At 48.0% G+C, this 18,992-nt stretch overlaps 1 protein-coding gene across 1 annotated transcript in view; it reads left to right on the plus strand.

Annotated features, from left to right (window-relative positions):
- Window positions 1-17,311, plus strand: part of LOC143032736 (uncharacterized) — a 66,537-nt gene extending 49,226 nt beyond the window's left edge. The window contains exons 6-7 of the mRNA XM_076197678.1: window positions 9,788-9,920; window positions 10,430-17,311. Coding sequence (XP_076053793.1) covers window positions 9,788-9,920; window positions 10,430-12,495 — 2,199 coding nt within the window. The 3' untranslated portion in view covers window positions 12,496-17,311. The remainder of the gene's footprint in view (window positions 1-9,787; window positions 9,921-10,429) is intronic.
- The last annotated feature ends 1,681 nt before the right edge of the window (window positions 17,312-18,992 follow it).

Consider the following 18,992-nt stretch of genomic DNA (forward strand, 5'->3'; position numbering starts at 1 on the left):
AGAGATAGAGAGAGAGAGAGAGAGAGAGAGAGAGAGAGAGAGAGAGAGAGAGAGAGAGAGAGATGCGTACATTTAATGAATACGAGTAAAACAAAACTGGGGACAGGATACAACAAGAAAACATCAAAGCACAAATGAATAAACAGAGCTACATTAATACACATAAGACATACATATATACATCCACATATACACATATATACTCGTACATACATACATACACGCATATATATACACATACATACACACACACACATATACATACATACATACATACATGCATATATACATATATGCATACATATATACACACATATACATACATATGTATATACATACATGCATATATACATATATGCATACATACATACATACACACATACATATATGCATACATACATGCATACATATATACATATATGCATGCATACATACATAACCTACATACATACATGTATACATCCACACATACATGCATATATACATACATATACACATGCATACATGCATAACCTACATACATACATACATACACATACATATATACATACACACATGCATACACACATAGGCAAGTACATACACACACGCACACATACACACATACATACATACACACATGCATACACACATACGCAAGTACATACACACACACATACACACACACACACATACATACATACATACATACATACATACATACATACACACACACACATCACCCGTGTTACGCTTCGTAAGGCTGGTCTGCCTGTATACCATCGCTTAAGAGCAAGACAGGTCTTTGTTGGGGGCTCTGTTGTATTATACAGTTGTAGTGTTACGCAGGCCTCCCCTACTCCCTCCCTCCCTCACTCACTCACTCCCGGGATCACCTCTTATTACTCCACATGCTTCGCCTGTCACGTGCGGAGACTCCCAGTACTCCCTTGTCACTCCCCTTGCATCCGCTCTCTCTTCCACACTCCCCTCTTCGAGGTCCTACACTCCAGTGTACTCCCGAGAGTGCTCTCTCTCTCTCTTCTCTCTCCCTCCCTCTCTCTCTCTCTCTCTCTCGCTCTCTGTCTCTCTCTCCCTCCCTCTCTTTCGCTCTATCTCTCTCTCTCTTTGTCCCTCTCTCTCTCTCTCTTTTTTTCTCTCTCTATCTCTCTCTCTCTCTGTCTCTCTCTCTCCCTCCCTCTCTCTCTATCTCTCTCTCTCTCCCTCCCTCTCTCTCTGTCTCTTTCTCTCTCTCCCTCTCTCTGTCTCTCTTTCTCTCTCTCTCCCTCCCTCTCTCTCGCTCTGTCTCTCTCTCCTGTAGTTTTCTTCACTCGTAATATTTGGTTCTTTTTCTGTTCTTTCTCAACTCTGTCTCTCAGTCTCCTTCTTTCACATTTCATAATATTCGCCTCTGAATCTTATTTTCTCACCATCATTCCCAAGTTCACCTTCTCCATTTCTATTCCCATCCCTCCCCGTCTCCTTCTCAGCCAATATCTCTCACTCTCTCTCTACTTTCTTCTCTTCTTGCCCCTTTATCCCAATTTCCTTCCCTCCATCACTCCACATATCCTCCTTCCCTTTCCTCCTTGTCTTCTCTCTTTGTCTTCCTGTCCCTCCCTCCTTCCCTTTCCTCCTCGTCTTTCCTTTCCTCAGTTAGTCCTTCCCCTGCCCATCTCCCTACTCCCTTCCCTCCTTGTTGCCTTTTTTACTTCCCTCCTTTTCTCTTCCTTGACTTCCCACTTCCCTCCTTTTCTCTCTTCCTCCATATTTCCTTACCTCTCCTCCTTCTCTCCTTCCTTCTCTTTCACTCTACATTTATTCCCCTCTCCCTCCTTCCCTCCTTCCTTCACTCTATCCACATCCTTCCTTGCTTCCCTCTCTCCATCCCTATCTACCTCCTTCTCTTCTTCCTTCTCTCCCTCTCCCTCTCCTTCCCTCCCTCTATCTTTACTTTCCCATTCTCCTCTTCCCTTTCATTCTACTCATTCCTTCTCCTTTTTCGCTCCTCTCTCTGTTTCTCTCTCTCTCTCTCTCTCCCTCTCTCTCTCTCTCTCTCTCGACTTCAAAGTTAAGCTTGGGTAGATCCGCAACAACAGAAGGACCCCGGGGCAGGATAAGGCAATGTCCTTAATCCGAGCCCAGTTATCCCTGACTGGGTTCTACGCCTTCACAATTTTATGGGGCCACACTGGAGTAGGATATTGTGATGTATTATCCAGGGCAACATTGGTTGTGTTGTAACTAAGTCTTTGTTGGGCAGCCTCCACTTTCTTGTCTTTGTATACAGTATCACATAATCGTATATGTACCACATGCACACATGCGTACACACACGCAGATTTACTTCTATACATGTACAATCATACAACAGATATAGGTGCATATACACGAGTATCCAGACATACGCGAGTACACACATACACACACACGCACACACACACACACACACACACACACACACACACACACACACACACACACACACACACACTATAAAATATATTCCTACCCGCCCACTTCACTTGTACACTCACTCAACCCTAAACAGACTACAACTCACTCACTCAATCACTCACTCACTCTCTGACGCGTACTCCCCTGATCCCTCGAATACTCTCTCGGCGTCGCCCATCTACTCGCCTCTTCACCACTCTTTTTTTGTACTCTCTCCTGCCCATTTACTCTCTTTTTCCTGGACAACACGTTCGTGTATATTCATTTGCTCTCGACTCTATTTCGACTTTTTTTTGTATTGAGGTGGGCGGGGTGGGTGTGTCGTGGGTGTGAATAAAATAGCCTGACGACAACCAGGATAAGAGGGAAGAGTACCACCCGGTACGGAAGTGGTGGCTTTAAGGTGCAGCATTAGGGTCTGGCCTGTACATACAGTTTAGGGTGTACATAAAGTCCCAGGGCAAATTCGTGTTATGGGTATTTGAGTTGCCTCTGGGTGTTCAGCGCGCTCACACGCATATGCACGCGCACACACACACACAATATATATATATATATATATATATATATATATATATATATAATTTTGTCCACGTTGATGGTTGGATTTCTTAGTAACAGTCTTTTGTAGATATGGAATACCCAACTCAGAAGGTCTCTTTCGTAAGAACCTATTCATCTATCTTGTATAGTCCTCCTCTCACCTCCCTCGCACCCAGACACCTCAATGGCGTTCTCAGAAAGTTTGACAAATCGCTGAGGAAATCAAATGTTGACAAACATGATGAAACCACCGAGAAACGTATGAAAGCCTATACTGTGTTGGAAGTAAAAGTCGTTGTAAGATGTTGTCAGGGGATAAAGGAAGTGTTGGCAGAAGCCTCAACAATCCCCATCCCCATTCCCCCCACCCTTCATTCTTCCCCATGACGCTATCCTCAACACTCCCCATCTCCCCTCATTCTTCCCCATAGGACTCCCCAGTCCCCATTCCCCCCAGATTCCCCATCCCTTCATTCTTCTCCATGACGCTATCCTCTGCACTCCCCATCTCCCCTCACTCTTCCCCATAGGACTCCCCAATCCCCATTCCCCCTTCCCCCCAGACCTTCCTCGTGGCAGTCATGGTGTATCCTCTGGCACTGGTAGCGGAGAGCCACCTTGGCTGGCTGGCTGGCTGGCTGGCTGGCTGGCTGACTATCTGGCTGACTGACTGACTGATTGACTGATTTACTACTCGGGCGGGAGGCCCCCTTTGTGATCCTCTCAAGGAGGCAGCATTGCTCGTCCTTCACAATGGAGCAGTTACTGCCCTAGTAGCAGTCGGTAGCTGGTGTTAGTAGTTGTGGTGGTGTTAGTAGTTGTGGTGGCGTTAGTTGTTGTGGTGGTGTTAGTACTCGTGGTTTTAGTACTGGTGGTGGTGTTAGTAGTTGTGATGTTAGTAGTTGTGGTGATGCTAGTAGTAGTGGTGATGTTAGTACTCGTGGTAGTGTTAGTAGTTGTGGTGGTGTTAGTGGTTGTCATGTTGGTACTCGTGGTGATGTTAGTTCTCGTGGTGTTGTTAGTAGTTAGTACTCGCGGTGATGTTAGTAGTTGTGGAAGGGGTGTTAGAATTCGAGGTGGTGTTAGTAGTTGTGGTAGGGGAGTAAGTACTCGTGGTGGTGTTAGTACTTGTAGTAGGGGTATTAGTACTCGTGATGGTGTTAGTAGTTGTAATAGGGGTGTTAGTACGCGCGGTGGTGTTAGTAGTAGTGATAGTAGTAATAGTAGTGGTGGTAGCTAATAGTATTGGTGGTGGTGTTAGTAGTATTGGTGGTAGTTGTATTGGTGGTGGTGTTAGTAGTATTGGTGGTAGTTGTACTAGTAGTTGTGGTAGCAATAGTAGTAATAGTAGTATCAGAAGTAGTAGCTCTTGTTATATATTTTACCAGTGCTTCTATCTTTGTGGTCCAGCTGGCGTCGCTGTTGTGCTTTATATTTCATATGTTGGTCCAGTCGAGGGTAGTAGTAGCAGTAGTAGAAGCAGTAGTAGTAGTAGTATTAGTAGTAATTATGAGTAGTTAGGGTGACTGAGCGAGGGGCAGAGGGTCGAAAGACTGCTGGGAGATTGAGAGAGACGCGTTGGAGAGGCGGCGCTGTTGGGGAAGTGTGGAAGACCAACGACTAGACATTGTTGGAGAAGGCGCTGGGCATTGTTGGAGACGGTGGAGTTGAATGTGGCAAAGAGGACTGAAGAGGTGGAGGTGGTGGAGGTTATGGAAATGACACTACAAGTGGAGGAGGCAAAGAAGGAAAAAGAGGAGGAGGAGGAAAAGGAAGAAGAGGAGAAAGCTTTGGAGGAGAAAAGGAAATCAGGAAGGAGGGCAATAGATGAGGAGCAGAAGAAGGAGGAAAAGGAGAAGAAAAGGGATAGAGAAAGGAGGAGAGCAATGAAGGAAGAGAAGGAGGAGAAGGAGGAGGACAAGGGGGCACTGGAGGAGAAGGAGGAAAAGAAGGAGAGGAGTGGCAATGGAGGAGGAGGAGGAGAGGAGGGAGAAGGAAGAGGAGAAGAGGAGGAGGAGGAGGAGGCGGAAGAGGAGGAGAAAGAAGAGAAGAGAAGGAATAGGAGGAAAAAGAGGAGGTGGAGGAAGAGGAAGAGGAGTAAGAATAGGAGGAGGAAGAAGAGGAGGAGGAAGAAGAGGAGGAGGAGGAAGAAGAGGAGGAAGAAGAGGAGGAGGAGGAGGAGGACGAAGGGAAGGCAGGGAGTGCCTTGGTTGGTACGCTGCGGGAGACGCTCGTAAATTTGTCGTAGAGAAGCCTCCGGTTTGCTCCGACGGCCGCCTCCTCCACCTCCTCCCTCCCTTCCTCCACCTCCAGCCCTCCTTCCCTCCCTCAGATGCGTGTCGCCCTCCCTTATTTCCCTCCTTTTCCCTCCCCGGTCCATGTCAGTCTTCTTGTCCTCTTCCAGAAGACTTTTCCAGGTCCTTCAAGAGTCTTCCAGAAGGTCCTTCCAGAGTCCTCCAGACGATCCTTCCAGAGTCCTCACAGAAGGTTCTTCCTTCAACCTCAAAATTGATCCTCACACATCAAGAGTTTTCCCTCCTCCTCCTCTTCTTTTAACTCCTCTCACTCCATTCCATACTCCCGGTAACATATTAACTCTGAACTCTAATCTGGAAAGGTAATAAGAGTCTATTAAAAGCCCAGCACGTGATCCGAGACCATGAGGAATATCTTTCCTTTTCATTTATTTTCTCTGCAAGAAACTGTTTTGACTCTGAAAAAACCTAATGAGAGAGAGAGAGAGAGAGAGAGAGAGAGAGAGAGAGAGAGAGAGAGAGAGAGAGAGAGAGAGAGAGAGAGAGAGAGAGAGAGAGAGAGAGAGAGAGAGAGAGAGAGGATGATAACAACAAGTATAAGATAATCACATTGGAAGTTCACCTTTCACATGAACGGTCGCGGCGCTACCGTTCTCTTGTCATCAACATTTGCTCTACTCTCTCTCTCTCTCTCTCTCGGTCGTTTACCACAGCTTTCACCTCTTCTTTCACTCTTTCCACCTTCTCCGCCAATCCTCTACTTTCGTTCACTAATGGACGAGGAGGAAGAGAAGGATGAAAAGGAGAAGGAGGTGGAGAAGGAGGAGAAGGAGAAGGAGGAGGAGGAGGAGAAGGAGGAGAAGGAGGACAAGGAGGACAAGGAGGAGAAGGAGGTGGAGAAGGAGGAGAAGGAGAAGGAGGAGGAGGAGGAGAAAAAAGAGAAGGAGTGGGAGAAGGAGGAGGAGAAGAGGAAAGAGGAGGAGAAGAAGGAAGAGGAGAAGGAGGAAAACCCTAGAATCGACTGTGGAAGAGACGGTGGACAAAATGAAGGAGAGAATGTCAAATAGTGATGACAGAGTTTGCGCTCATCATTCAGGTGGTGGCTGTGTGGTGGCTGTGGTGGCTGTGGTGGCTGTGGTAGAGACATATCACAGCTATCCTTCCAAGTCTCCACTTTTTTATAATTTTCAATTCCGATGATGATTGTGTTAACCCATCTTCATATACCAATAAACAACACACACGCTAACACACACACACACACACACACACACACACACACACACACACACACACACACACACACACACACACACGCACGCACACACACACACACATACACACACACACGTACACATACATACACACAGAGTAGAATCAGGGTTGGGAACCCATCAGGGCCAGTCAGGCCACACACAATACATACCTCCTACTTGCTATATAGACTGCATAGGCCTAATCTTAGCCCTGGCACTGGCCCTGGGATGCCGACTGAACACTGAACTTCCGCTCTAACCCCCCTTCCCACCCCCACCCCTTCCCCCGAATTCCCTCGCCCCTTTTCCCTGTCACCCATGCATACCCACAATACCCTGTACTGCCTTCTGAATCCTTACATGGCCTCCTGTACCCTGTCTTCTCTTACTACTCCTCCTGTTTCTCCTTCCTCTTCTTCCTCTTCCTCTTCTTCCCCCTCGTCCTCTTCTTCCTCCTCCTCTTCCTCATCCGACTCCATACTAAAACTGTACTCGTCCCCAAGCCTTACCTCTCGCTCACTTTACCTTACCGGTTTATGATTTTTTTTCTTAAATTTACTCTTGGATGACACTCTCATGTAATCATGTCTTAATTACTGTACTTTGCTCCAATTACTCCCATACCCTCCTCTCTTTCTCCTTTTCTCGCTCTCTTTCTCTCTTTCTCTTTCTATTTCTATTAGTAAAATTTTATTTTTATCCTATGATAGTTATCGTTCTTTCTCTATTATCCTTTACACTAGCGTATAAGAATGTATGCAGGCACCTATTTTCAAGACATAAACACAAACACGCATGCACACACACACACACACACACACACATACACGCATGCATACACACACACACATATACATAAACGCACACATACACACACATATGTATACAGACATACATAAACGCACACACACACAAACATACACACACGCACTCGCAAGCACACATACACACATATGTACACACGCACACACTCGAACATACGTACACACGCGTACACACTCGCACACACGTACACTCACACACACACACACAAGCACACACACACACACACACACACACACACACACACACACACACACACACACACATACACACACACACACACACACACACGCACGCACACACACACACGCACGCACAATCTGCACTAAGCACAACACCACCTCGGACACCAACCAAGTCTTTCTTCGGCCTCAAATGGGCGACATTGTTGCGTCAAAGGCCGACTGGCCCTCGACGCAGCACTCAACCCGCACCTCCTCCTGGGCTCTAAGCACGCATGCGCCGTCGAGTCCGCCGACTCCCATAGTACGTTTTCTTTATTAAAACAATCCTAACACACATTCTAGGCGAAACTATGTAGTTCCGTGTCTGGGTATGTACATCTTAGTTGAAGTTTTGGTTAGGTTTCGTTAGTTTAACAAATATTTAAGTGTGAAAATGGGGCAACCACGGCGGCCACCAGGAAGACACTTGTCGCACGAATTCTCTCACGTTGTGTATTCGGAGACATATGCCGGTGGGAAAGAGGCGAAGTGTTGTTTGTGTCCGTTTTGTGACGTCACGTCGTCAGCGAGTCAGACGGAGCATTTGAGCGCTAATGGTTCACCCCGCGGGGGGTGCGGGGTGGCGAGAGAAGGGGGGAGATGGGGGGTTGCTTTCGTTCCCATGGGCGGAGTACCTCTCCCCCCCTCAACACTCAAGTCCTTTTACTAAGCTTTGTGCCCGTTCTTCTGTGGTCTTTAATGGACTTGTTACATTCGGTTTAACTTTCACTTTTTTTTTTAAATGGAAGGGTGGGATCTCGGTGAAGATAAACGGCGTTTGTATGGGTGTTCATGGGTGTTTGGGTGGTGGGCGTCGGTGTTGGCGTGGCTGTGCAGACACAGAAGGGCGCCCCTGGAACCGATCCTATCACGTGGGAGAGCGACACTCCCTTCTACTGACGAAGGGATGGGAAACATCTCTCGACCTCAGGAGCATAACAATCGCGACCCTAGGACCCACCTTGCAGGGGTGTCCAAAAAGGGCCCTTGTGTGGTCCAGACAAGTGTTGGTAATCCTTGGTGCCAACTGGGCTCCCGGGTGTGGGAATCATATTGGTCATACGGGTGAGACAGTGACCCGAGACGGGAGTGGTCCTTCGACGGGAGGTTCTTCTTTTATCCAGGGAGGATGGAGAGGCGAGGAGGAAGACGAAGGGGGGTTGGAAGAAGTGCCTGGGCCGCTTTCACACGCAGGAAACTTCGAGGGAATCGAAGTATGTGTCCTGGGGCAGCTTTGTGAGGCGATTGATCTCACTTGTTAAGAATGATGGTGTGCTTCCAGGTGGAGAGGCTGTTACCAGTGGAGTCCATCAGGGGTCCGTTTTAGGTCTCCTCCTGCTCCATCACACGTGTGAACGACCGAGGATCAATATTGGCAGCTATGATATCAACATTTCCGGATGGTTCAAAACGACCAAATAATTTTTAATTGCTTACACGTGTTTTGACATTAAAGAAGATGAAGACAAACTATCAAGATGATCAAAGAGGTTGAAACTTAAAACTAGGAATAAAGAAGAACGTACACTTGAAATGCCTTCATATAAGTGGAAATCAAAAGTGATACTGGAAAAGTTACGAGTAACGATATTAAGTTACACAAACAGAGAAAAACAAAAAAAAATTGAGAATCCACTAACGCTCGTCGTGTTTCAAAAATGTAAATGTTTATCAACGCGCATGTACAACCCACCATTATAGTGTCCACCACATAAAGGATTCGAGTGCCAATTTGGTGGGTATACATAAAAAAAATCACGAGAAAATATTATAACATTAACCAAAAGCTACCTAAAGTACGCACTCACGTATACGCACACACACATTTTCTTAGGTTCTCAAGTGTGTGTGTGTGTGTGTGTGTGTGTGTGTGTGTGTGTGTGTGTGTGTGTGTGTGTGTGTGTGTGTGTGTGTGTGTGTGTGTGTGTGTGTGTGTGTGTGAGGTATAAATAATCTAGTATTTTTATATCGATATCCAAAATTCTTGAGACAACTACTGAAATCACATTTGTTGTGTAACAATATAAACGCTCCAGTGATCATATTAAAGAAAACCATTAACAATATATTTCATATAATCTCCAATGTATTCTTATATCTTTCTTCTTTATGACAAACGCATACACAAATATTCAAAATATCAATCCTTACATCCACGGTGAAAACGAAATATCATTTCTTCTTTTGTACCTTCATGGTAGGACGAAGAATACAATGAACTCATTTTTCTTTTCTTTTTCTTCTTCTGCAGGTGCTCACCGGTGTGAAGAGGTCTTTGGGAGGGAGTCTGGACAGCAGCCTCGGTCTCCTCCAGGCAGCTCCTCCTCCCTCCAAGCTGCCGCGCACTCACCCTCCACCTCTACTCCACGACTCACAACATGGAGGTGAGCTGAAACTCCCAACGCGTCTGTCAACCTTGAGTGATGGCGTGTGCTTGTATGCGCTCGGGGTCGTGTGTGCGTGCATAGGTACATATGGCCATGTACACTGATACTCACGCACACACACACTCACACTCACGCACACACACACTCACGCTCACGCACACACACCCATAACAATATACTCACAGTTATATACTGCATACATACATACGAACACTTGCATCAACATCTGAGTGTGTGCGTGCGTGTGTGTGTGCGCGCGAGAGTATGTGTGTGTGTGTGTGTGTGTGTGTGTGTGTGTGTGTGTGTGTGTGTGTGTGTGTGTGTGTGTGTGTGTGTGTGTGTGTGTGTGTGTGTGTGTTTGTTTAGTTGAAAAATACGGGATTAGAGTAATACTCATGGGGTACCGTCTCTTTCACTCCATTTGTCATACCTCGCATTCACTTTTATAGTGCTGTTTTTAAAAAATCACGAGACTCACTAAGAACACCGTTCTCTTCTTGCCGCAGGTATGCCAAACAATGTACCAGTGTGTTCTTGCCCGCCCTTCGAGTGCGCGTGCGGCAAGGCCACAGCCGCGGCTGCCGCAGCCGCAGCCGCCGCCGCAGCGGCCGCCAACGTCACCACGACCTCCTCAGTCAGCACGTCCCTACTCCACGTCCCGCCGATCCCGACGGCGCCCCACACGCCCCTGGACCCTTACTTCCAGTTCGTGCACGCCGCAGACTCCTTCCGAAGTCCCCTGGACGATTTCCGAAGTCAGAACGATGGCTTCAAGCCCCACAACGAGATCTTCAGGTCCACGGTCGACGTGTACAGGAACGTTCCAGATCCCTTCAGGAGTCCGGGGCACCAGCACCACACGGCTCTCCACCCGCCTCCGCTCAGCTGGAGCATGGGACCCGAATGGAACCACAACAACAATAACAATAACAATAACGGTAGCGGTATGGAGAAGCCCAAGCTGGAGGTCTGGGGAACCGCCTGGCAGAGTCCGACGGGAGCCACGGACGCTGTGGTCGTGCCTGAAGGAGGAGGAGGAGGAGGGGGAGGCGGAGGAGGTGGTGGCTGGGTCGATCCACTTCGAGTCGACGTTCAGGTCGACCGCTTCGGGGAGATGGGTCTTCAGGAGCTTCACCTCAACCCGTTCCAGCTGGAGCAGCGCCATCTGCAAGAACAGCAGGAGACCAACCAGCAGCAGCAACAGCAGCAGCAACACGAGCCCCCGCCCCCTCATCACCAGCTGCACGCCCTCGACCCGGCCCTGCAGGCGCAACAACACCAACACGACTTCGTGGACACCGCCGGCAGTCATCAACACCATCACCATCACCACCACCCGACAGCCGCGGCCGCCATTGGCCTGGCGTGCGACTCGAAGGTTTCCTCCGAGATCGCCGCCGGGCCGGACACCCTCTTCCCCTTCGGCGAGGCCTTCCACCCCCACGACATCTTCGCCCTCGACCAGGCCTCCATCAAGAAGCGCGAGGAGGAGGTCGTGCCGGACATTCCGGCGGCGGCGGCGCAGAAGCTCATGCAGTGCATCGAGGACATCATCGGGGACTACTCCATGGAGGAGGCCGTCCCCCCCGCGGCCCATGGGCAGCTGCAGCCTTCGTCGGGAGGTCAGTCCCCGAGGACGCTCCTCGACCTGGGCAGTGGCAGCGTTCATGAAGATCAACACCCACAACATCACCATCCCCATCCCCATCATCCTCACCATCATCATCATCACCACCATCAACAGCAGCAGCAGCAGCAGCATCACCAACAACAACAACAGCAGCAGCATCACCAACAACAAACACAACATCAACAACATCAACAACAGTGTAAAGCCATGGCCGTTCTTTCTGGCGGCGAGTGTGGAGGCGGGGCAGGCCCCTCGCCCATCGACCACAAACAACGGCCGGAGCCGCCGCCGCAGCCGCAGCCGCAGGTGGACATTTTGTGTCCGACGCCCCCAACAAGTTCTCGTCAGGAGCAGGTCCTCTCCAGCTCGCCCGTGGTGTCCAGCATCCAGAGACTCCAGGGCTCTGATCTCAGGTGTTCGACGCTGGACACACACTTTCAGATGACTTCCGGAGGAAGTGGAGCCGGAGGAGGAGGAGATGGAGGAGGAGGAGGAGGAGAAGGGAGAGGAGGAGAGGGAATAGGAGAAGGAAGAGAAGGAGGTGGTGGGTCTGGTGGTGAGAGTGCCAGGAACGAGAGTCCGGTGTGCCACCACCAGCCCCACCAGCAGCCTCCTCAGCCTCCTCAGCACCAGCAGCACCAGCTTGTGCTCCCCTCAGCCACCGGCGATTACCTTAATTACGCCAATGAGTCTTCCCAATACGCTCCGGCCCTCGAGCAGGCAGCCAATCCCAATTCGCCAAGGCACAACGTCACCGTGTACACGTCATCGTTCTGCGTCGCGACGAACCAATCACAGGCCTTCGCGGCGTGCGAGGGGAAGCCCGCTGGCCAATCAGAACCTTTCCAGTTGTGTGAGGGGAAGTCCTTACTTCCCAATCAATTTGTGGCGGCGGCGCCGACGTCCTCCTCCTCCTCCTCGACTTCGGCCTCCTGCGAGTGAGGGCGACCTCTCCTTGGGGCGCCGACGCCCACTTCGTCAATAAACTCTCGCCCAAGGGCCGGCGATGTCGAACTCTCGTGCACGGGAAGTGTTGGCTGGGGATCAATGCAATGAGTTATATGTAAATAATGAAAGAAGAAGAAAAAAAGTACCTTTACACACGGAATGAAGAACCACTGGAACGGGGTTGGTTATATCAGCCAATGGGAGTCAATATGTGTGTACGTGTGTGTACGTGTGCGTATTCGCGTACGTGGACACGTGTGCGTTTGCGTGTGGAGTGTTCGTCTGTACGTGCAATACGCGATGAACAAACTACCCCACCCTCGACATGAACAGTCCTCCCATTCCTTATGGTTGTTCACTTCTGTATGATCTCGAACTAAGAGTTTAGAGTTTAAGCTTTCCAATTATTATGTTAGTTGTTAAAAAACCAAAATGATATTTAGGATATGATGTTGAAAGCACAGAGTAGTTTAAAGAAAAGTGTATGTGTTAGTAACATGGGTTTGTTTTTGAATATGTGTGTGTGAGCACTGTCGTGTGTGTGTGTGTGTATGTGTGTGTGTGTGTGTGTGTGTGTGTGTGTGTGTGTGTGTGTGTGTGTGTGTGTGTGTGTTTTGCTCCCCTAATTAACCCCCCCTCCCCCTGTGTGACATGATACAAAGATTTTACATGATTTAGTGTCACAGAGTCTAAATAAAATCAAACTAGTCAACGCACTAATCTTCACAACCTACTAGTCTACAGCGTCACTCTCCCACTCTCCCTTCCACTCATCCCATCGCCCCTCCCCTTTCAGGGTGACTTCCCCGTTAAGCAGTAAAGTTAACAGGATCTACATTCCCAAATCCCACTCCCAACTCCCACCTCGCGTGGGAGTCCTGACGCCAATCATTCCAAGTCCTACACTCCCATAAACTCCTCAATCCCTCATTCCTGCTACTCCCCCATCCTTACTCTCTCCGAACTCCCTCACGACTCCCATCCATTTCCCGTAATCCCACACCAATAGCGACTCCTTCTGCCCGAGAACCAGAAGAACCAAGAATGTTCTCGAAGTTGAGTTTGATGTCCTCGAGGAGAAAGTCTCGAGTCTTAGAAGATGTCGAGGACGACTTGTAGCAATTTTATTCTATTTTATTTATTTTTGTTTTGTTTTGTCTCTCTCCGTCTCCGCGCTCTCTATCCCTCGCCCGCTCTCTCTCTCTCTCTCTCTCTCTTTGTAACGACGTACAATTTGTTACATTAACCAAAGTATACATTAGAGGAATGAGTAAATATTGGAGAGTTTTTCTATATATGTCAAGGTATTTCGATGTTTTTTTTTTTCGTAAATACCATGTTCTTATTCGCCACGAAGTATTTACGTTCTTGCTGAGGTATTTCTCCCGAATTCTCTCCCGTAGGACCGGCCACAGTGAGGCTATGGTGTCTTGTACATTATTGAGTGACACTTTCGTGTCTCGTTCTGTTCAGTTTTTTTTTTCTTCCTCCTCCTCCTCCTCCCTTTTTTTTCCTCCTTCTCCCGTTCCTCTTCCTCCACCACCACCCCTTCCTCCTCCTCCTCCACCTTCTCTTCCTCCTTCGCCTCCTCCTCCTCCTCCGCTTACGCTCTTAACCAATCACCAACGCCTCCTCCTCCTCCTCCTCCTAGTGCACCCTTACTCCACTTCTACCTCCACCTTCTCCTCCTTTACCTCCACCTCTTCCACTCTCGGAAGGCTTCCATTAATGTTACAAACATACTCTTATCATTACAAATCTTCGCTTGACGTAGATTTCCTTTCTCCTCTCATGTTCTGGTGACCTCTAGTCCTTCCGTGATAACATTTCGTATTATTTCTTCTTCAGCTCTTTTGTGTCTTCAGTACTTCTATCGAGAACCTACGACCCTCTCTCCCACCCTCCGTCACCCTTCCCAATTCCCATCGTTTTCTTCTTCAATTTCCCCGTTTTCTGTCAATGTCGTCCCTCCTCCGTCTTCGTCTCCTTATAAGTGCTGCCAACTGTACCCCATCTCACGTCCCGAGGATTACATACATTTCATATAATTACCATTTCCTTCTGCCCCCTACGGCCCAGAGCCACGTGTTATTTTTTCACGAGAGGAATGGCCTTTCAACTTCATCTATTCCTCCCTTCAGTCACTTTCGTCCAATCTATCCTTCAGTGTTGCTAACCTCCTCGCTTTCATTTCTTTTAGAGCCACATGATCATAAATAATATCCTTTTCTTCAAATCTTTTATTCTCTTTCCCTTCTTTTCGTTCTAAATCATCGATGAATCACTGATGAATCACCGTCGACGAAATACAATACTCCATTCTCTCTATCTTTCCGATATTCATCTCAAAGGCCTCTTTACCCGGATGTTTTGTTCCCCAGACCTGTAATTCTAACCCCAGAAGCACCCATGCCCCAGAACCTCCTTGCCCTAAAATCCCCCCTCCCCCTCCCCTTCCCATCCTTTCTCACCTCCCCTCCTATCATCCGTTCCATACACTCCCGTCACCTCTCTGGACAACCCCCTTTCCTAGTTCCCCTACCCTCCTTTCCCTTCCCCCGCTCCTCCTTTCCCCTCCCCCTAACCTCCTTTCCCCTTCCCCCTAACTTCCTTTCCCCTTCCTCTTCCTCCTCTGGCACTATAACCTTGACGGCCTAATTTCCGTTACTTGACTTGTCTTCCGCCCTGGCTTCTGGAACCAGCCTCGCGGACTCACTGTCCTTACCAGTGGCACTGCCGCCCCTTACTGGCACTCCCTCTTGGCTCCCTGATCCCAAGACACCCCTGACCGCGTCACCCTGAAGCCTGACATCATCACCCTGAGCATCCACCCTCACCCTGAAATATTTCTCGTCATTATTCTTGTCAAGAGGCACTCTTTGTCTCAGATCGAAGTCTAAGGAAAGTTTCTTCGTTGGGAGTGTCACCTTGGCACTACTATGGCATCATCCTGGCACTCCCTCAGAAGCAATGGAGTTATGATCCACCCTGGAGTCTGTGTCATAAACCTCAATTTACTCCCACTCACTCCCTCCCTTCCTCACTCACACTTTCATTCCTTCCGTGTCTACCGCCTTGCATTTACCAATCGTTTGAATAACCTTGTATCCTCGCTTCCACGTCTCCCTTTCTGATCAACCCTGTCGTCGTCATTTTCGTCATCGTCGTCGTCATCATCACCATCCAACCTCTCGTTCCCATTCCCGGTCGATGTCCCTCACCCATTGGCGCCGCCTACGACCGCCTTCGCTACGCCGATCTTCCTTCCTCCCTCACTCCCTACCTCCCCCTCCCTTCCTCCTTTCCGTAAGCCTAGGTGTCAAATAGGGTGCCAGTTGGTCTGTCCTTTATTGGGTCTTGTCCAAGAGATTAAAAGATGTGCCACCGAACTGTGTGTGTGCATCTGCTGGCAGTGGCAAGTGCCTCTGTCGTGAGCTTCTACGGAAGAGGAAGAAGAACGAATTTAGACCCCTCGGAGCCAAGCAGGCGACGCCGATGACGTAATGTCGGCCTATGATGAAGCGACTTCGACCGTTGACAACGCGAAGGACAAAAAAGTCTCTCGAGAAGCTTCTGGTTACCATGGGAACACAAGAAACGGTCCAACATCGTGACATACTGTCCAACTGGAACCCCAACGCTGAATGAAATCGTCTGGCGTTCTCTGGACCAAAGAATAATGGAACACAGAAACGTTGGGGTCAATTAACTTTTGCTGTTAGAAATGTCTTAAGTACACATTGAGTATCTGAAACATTCAGACCCACTGAAATTGTGATCTGTTGGTACAGTTGTGCAACAGTTGATCATGTTGTCTTCTTGCCAGCTCATTGTATCTTTCTTTACGTATTTTTTCCTCACCCTACCCCTTCATATATTTCATCAAATGTACATAAATCTTCACAAGGAAATTTGGTAATCATTAATCGAGAAAATAAGCACGGAAATCCAACCACTCACCAAGACTTTTATCTTTTGTTTTTATTTATTTTATTATTTATTCATCATCATTATTTTTGGGGTGCGACTGGCCAACAGCCAACAGCACTCCATAACATCCCCAGTTTGTGAAATGCTGGTTCGGTTTCTTTGTCTGGAACCATCTAATTATGTTTTGTTATTCATCCACTAATCCCACCTCTTCCTGTTCCCACATTTACTACCCTTGCCCATTGTATCATCTCCCCCCTCCTCCTCCATAAGCTCCCCTCCACACTTAGGGCATACATCCCTCAATATTACACCACTCCACCACCTCCTCTTCCTCCACCCCCTATTCCTTTTCCTCTTCCTGCACACCTCTCCACTTCTCCCCTCTTCTCTTTCCGCATTCTCCACATCCTATTTCCCCTCCCCTCTAACCTCTTACTCTTCTTCCTATTCTTAATCCTCCCAATGCTCTTTCTCCTCTTACCTTTCCTCCTCCCAAGTTGTGTAGTAGAAGCTTTGCGTATCACTCTACGGACACAACTCTCCCTCTTTCACGCACATTCCATATTGTTGTATTGTTTGAAGACTGATGATGCTGCCTGCCTGCCTCGCCGCTGAGGTTGTGCGACAAATGTAGAAACTAGAATAGTAAACAAAGAGGATTGATTGACTATCGAATTTCATTGTCTACCCCCTAACGCGCATGCGCAGAGCCCAGGGACTCGGGTTGTGCGCTTTACTATGGAGTCTGGAGACCTGGGGCCAAGGACGGGTGCTTGCAGGTGGAACCCCGGGGGGCTGGCATTCGGTCTCTGTAACGAGCCCAAGATTTCTGTCAATTTTACCTGACAACCGGCGACTGATCTCTTCCTACAAATTTCATCTAGTGAAATGGTAATATGCATACATGCATACAGCACAGAAAACACTCAAACATTTCTTCCCAAAGATATCTGTAGGAGGTTGTGAGGACCGTTGCCATCTACTGTGGGGCTGTGGGTTTTCTGCTTATTGAAAACTGTGACAACGATTGATTGATCAAATTTGCCTGGAGACCTTTTGGTCCATGACAAGGACGGATACAGAATAAACTCACCATCCCTCTTTCACGAAGTGGGAAGTGAGAAACCCCTGGTAGGCTAAGCCCTGGCAGTTGTGGCGAGCCGCTGTTTTTTTTTTTTTTTTTGCCAATGTTTGGATTGCCTCCCCGCCCAGTCAGGTAGATTAATTGAAGAGAAATTACAATATGTCGCTGTGTGTTTTTACCATAAACCTTTGAAATTGTGAAACTCCCATTTTCCCTCCGTAACCGAGTTTCACTGTGGGTGAACTCACCTTTGCCCATAGTGTTTGGACAGCATGGGCATGTGGCAATCACCAGTCACTGTTTTCTTTGATGATATTGTTCTGGTTGACGCCAGCGATCTGATCAATTAAAAAAAAATCCTTTCCACTTTCGTGGGTTAAATCCCTCTTCGCTCCTATCCTAATTACATAGGTCACCCCCCCACCCCCGACTCCCCAATTTGGGTGAAACCTTCCTCGTCGATCTAATGGAGGTCGTCGAACTGCTGATGGCAGAGGTCTTGACGCTGTTAAGACTCTTTCTCTCTCTCTCTCTCTCTTTTTTTTTTTTTTTTTTTTTTTTTTTTTAATACCAGCGTCTCGGGGTACAGACCGGAAGCTCTCGTCTTCGAAAACAATCGATGAATATCTTGAATTTTCTTTTTATATGTTAAATTTATTTTAACGATTCTCAATGAGAGATTTCTTCAATAAGTACAAAGAGAAATAACTTAACAACTTGCCAGATCGTCATGAAAAAAGAACTCTTATCTAGGGATTTTTTTTATCATGGGGTAAACGTGAGTTCTAATAAAGACCAGGAGTTACTAAAAATAAATAAATGAATAAAAAGATAACGAAAAAAATACACACACCACAGACAGCAGTACAGACTCAGTGCAGAGGGACATCCGTCTCCTCGACGCCTGAGTGGTCGACGCCGCGTCCTGCATATTGGCCCTTGACCTTTCCCAAAGCTCTCCGTCACCTTCGCCCTTGCATCCAAGCTTTCAAGATTTTCGCTCAGTAGCCTCTTTCAGAGGCTCCTTGACCAAGAGGAGGACATACAGCTGTCGTTATTGGCTCAAAAGAGAACTCTGCGTCCTTGTTCGCGGATCCCTGTTTGCATGTTCGTTCCTCCATCTCTCCCTCCCTCCCTCCCTCCCTCCGTGTCTGTCTCGCGGACCCATTGTTGACTGCCGCGCGGCCACTTGTCTCTTTCCGCGGCGCCGCGTTATGTCCCCGCGGCCGCGGATTTTTCTTTTCACGCGGATTAAGACTTTCAAAGTAATCCTCCGGTTTCTATGGGGCTGTAATAGTGGCATGAAATTCACTAGTGCCTCTTTTTCTCTTCTTTTACTTTCTCTTCTATATAAATCCTGCATAAATATCACACAGACGCACAACCTCGCACACACTCACGTATGACCACACACACATAATTATATATATATATGTATATATATATATATATATATATGTGTGTGTGTGTGTGT

This window comes from Oratosquilla oratoria, chromosome 14, assembly GCF_046742065.1.
Source record: "Oratosquilla oratoria isolate Oo_2021 chromosome 14, ASM4674206v1, whole genome shotgun sequence".
In the NCBI taxonomy this organism is placed as follows: domain Eukaryota; kingdom Metazoa; phylum Arthropoda; class Malacostraca; order Stomatopoda; family Squillidae; genus Oratosquilla; species Oratosquilla oratoria.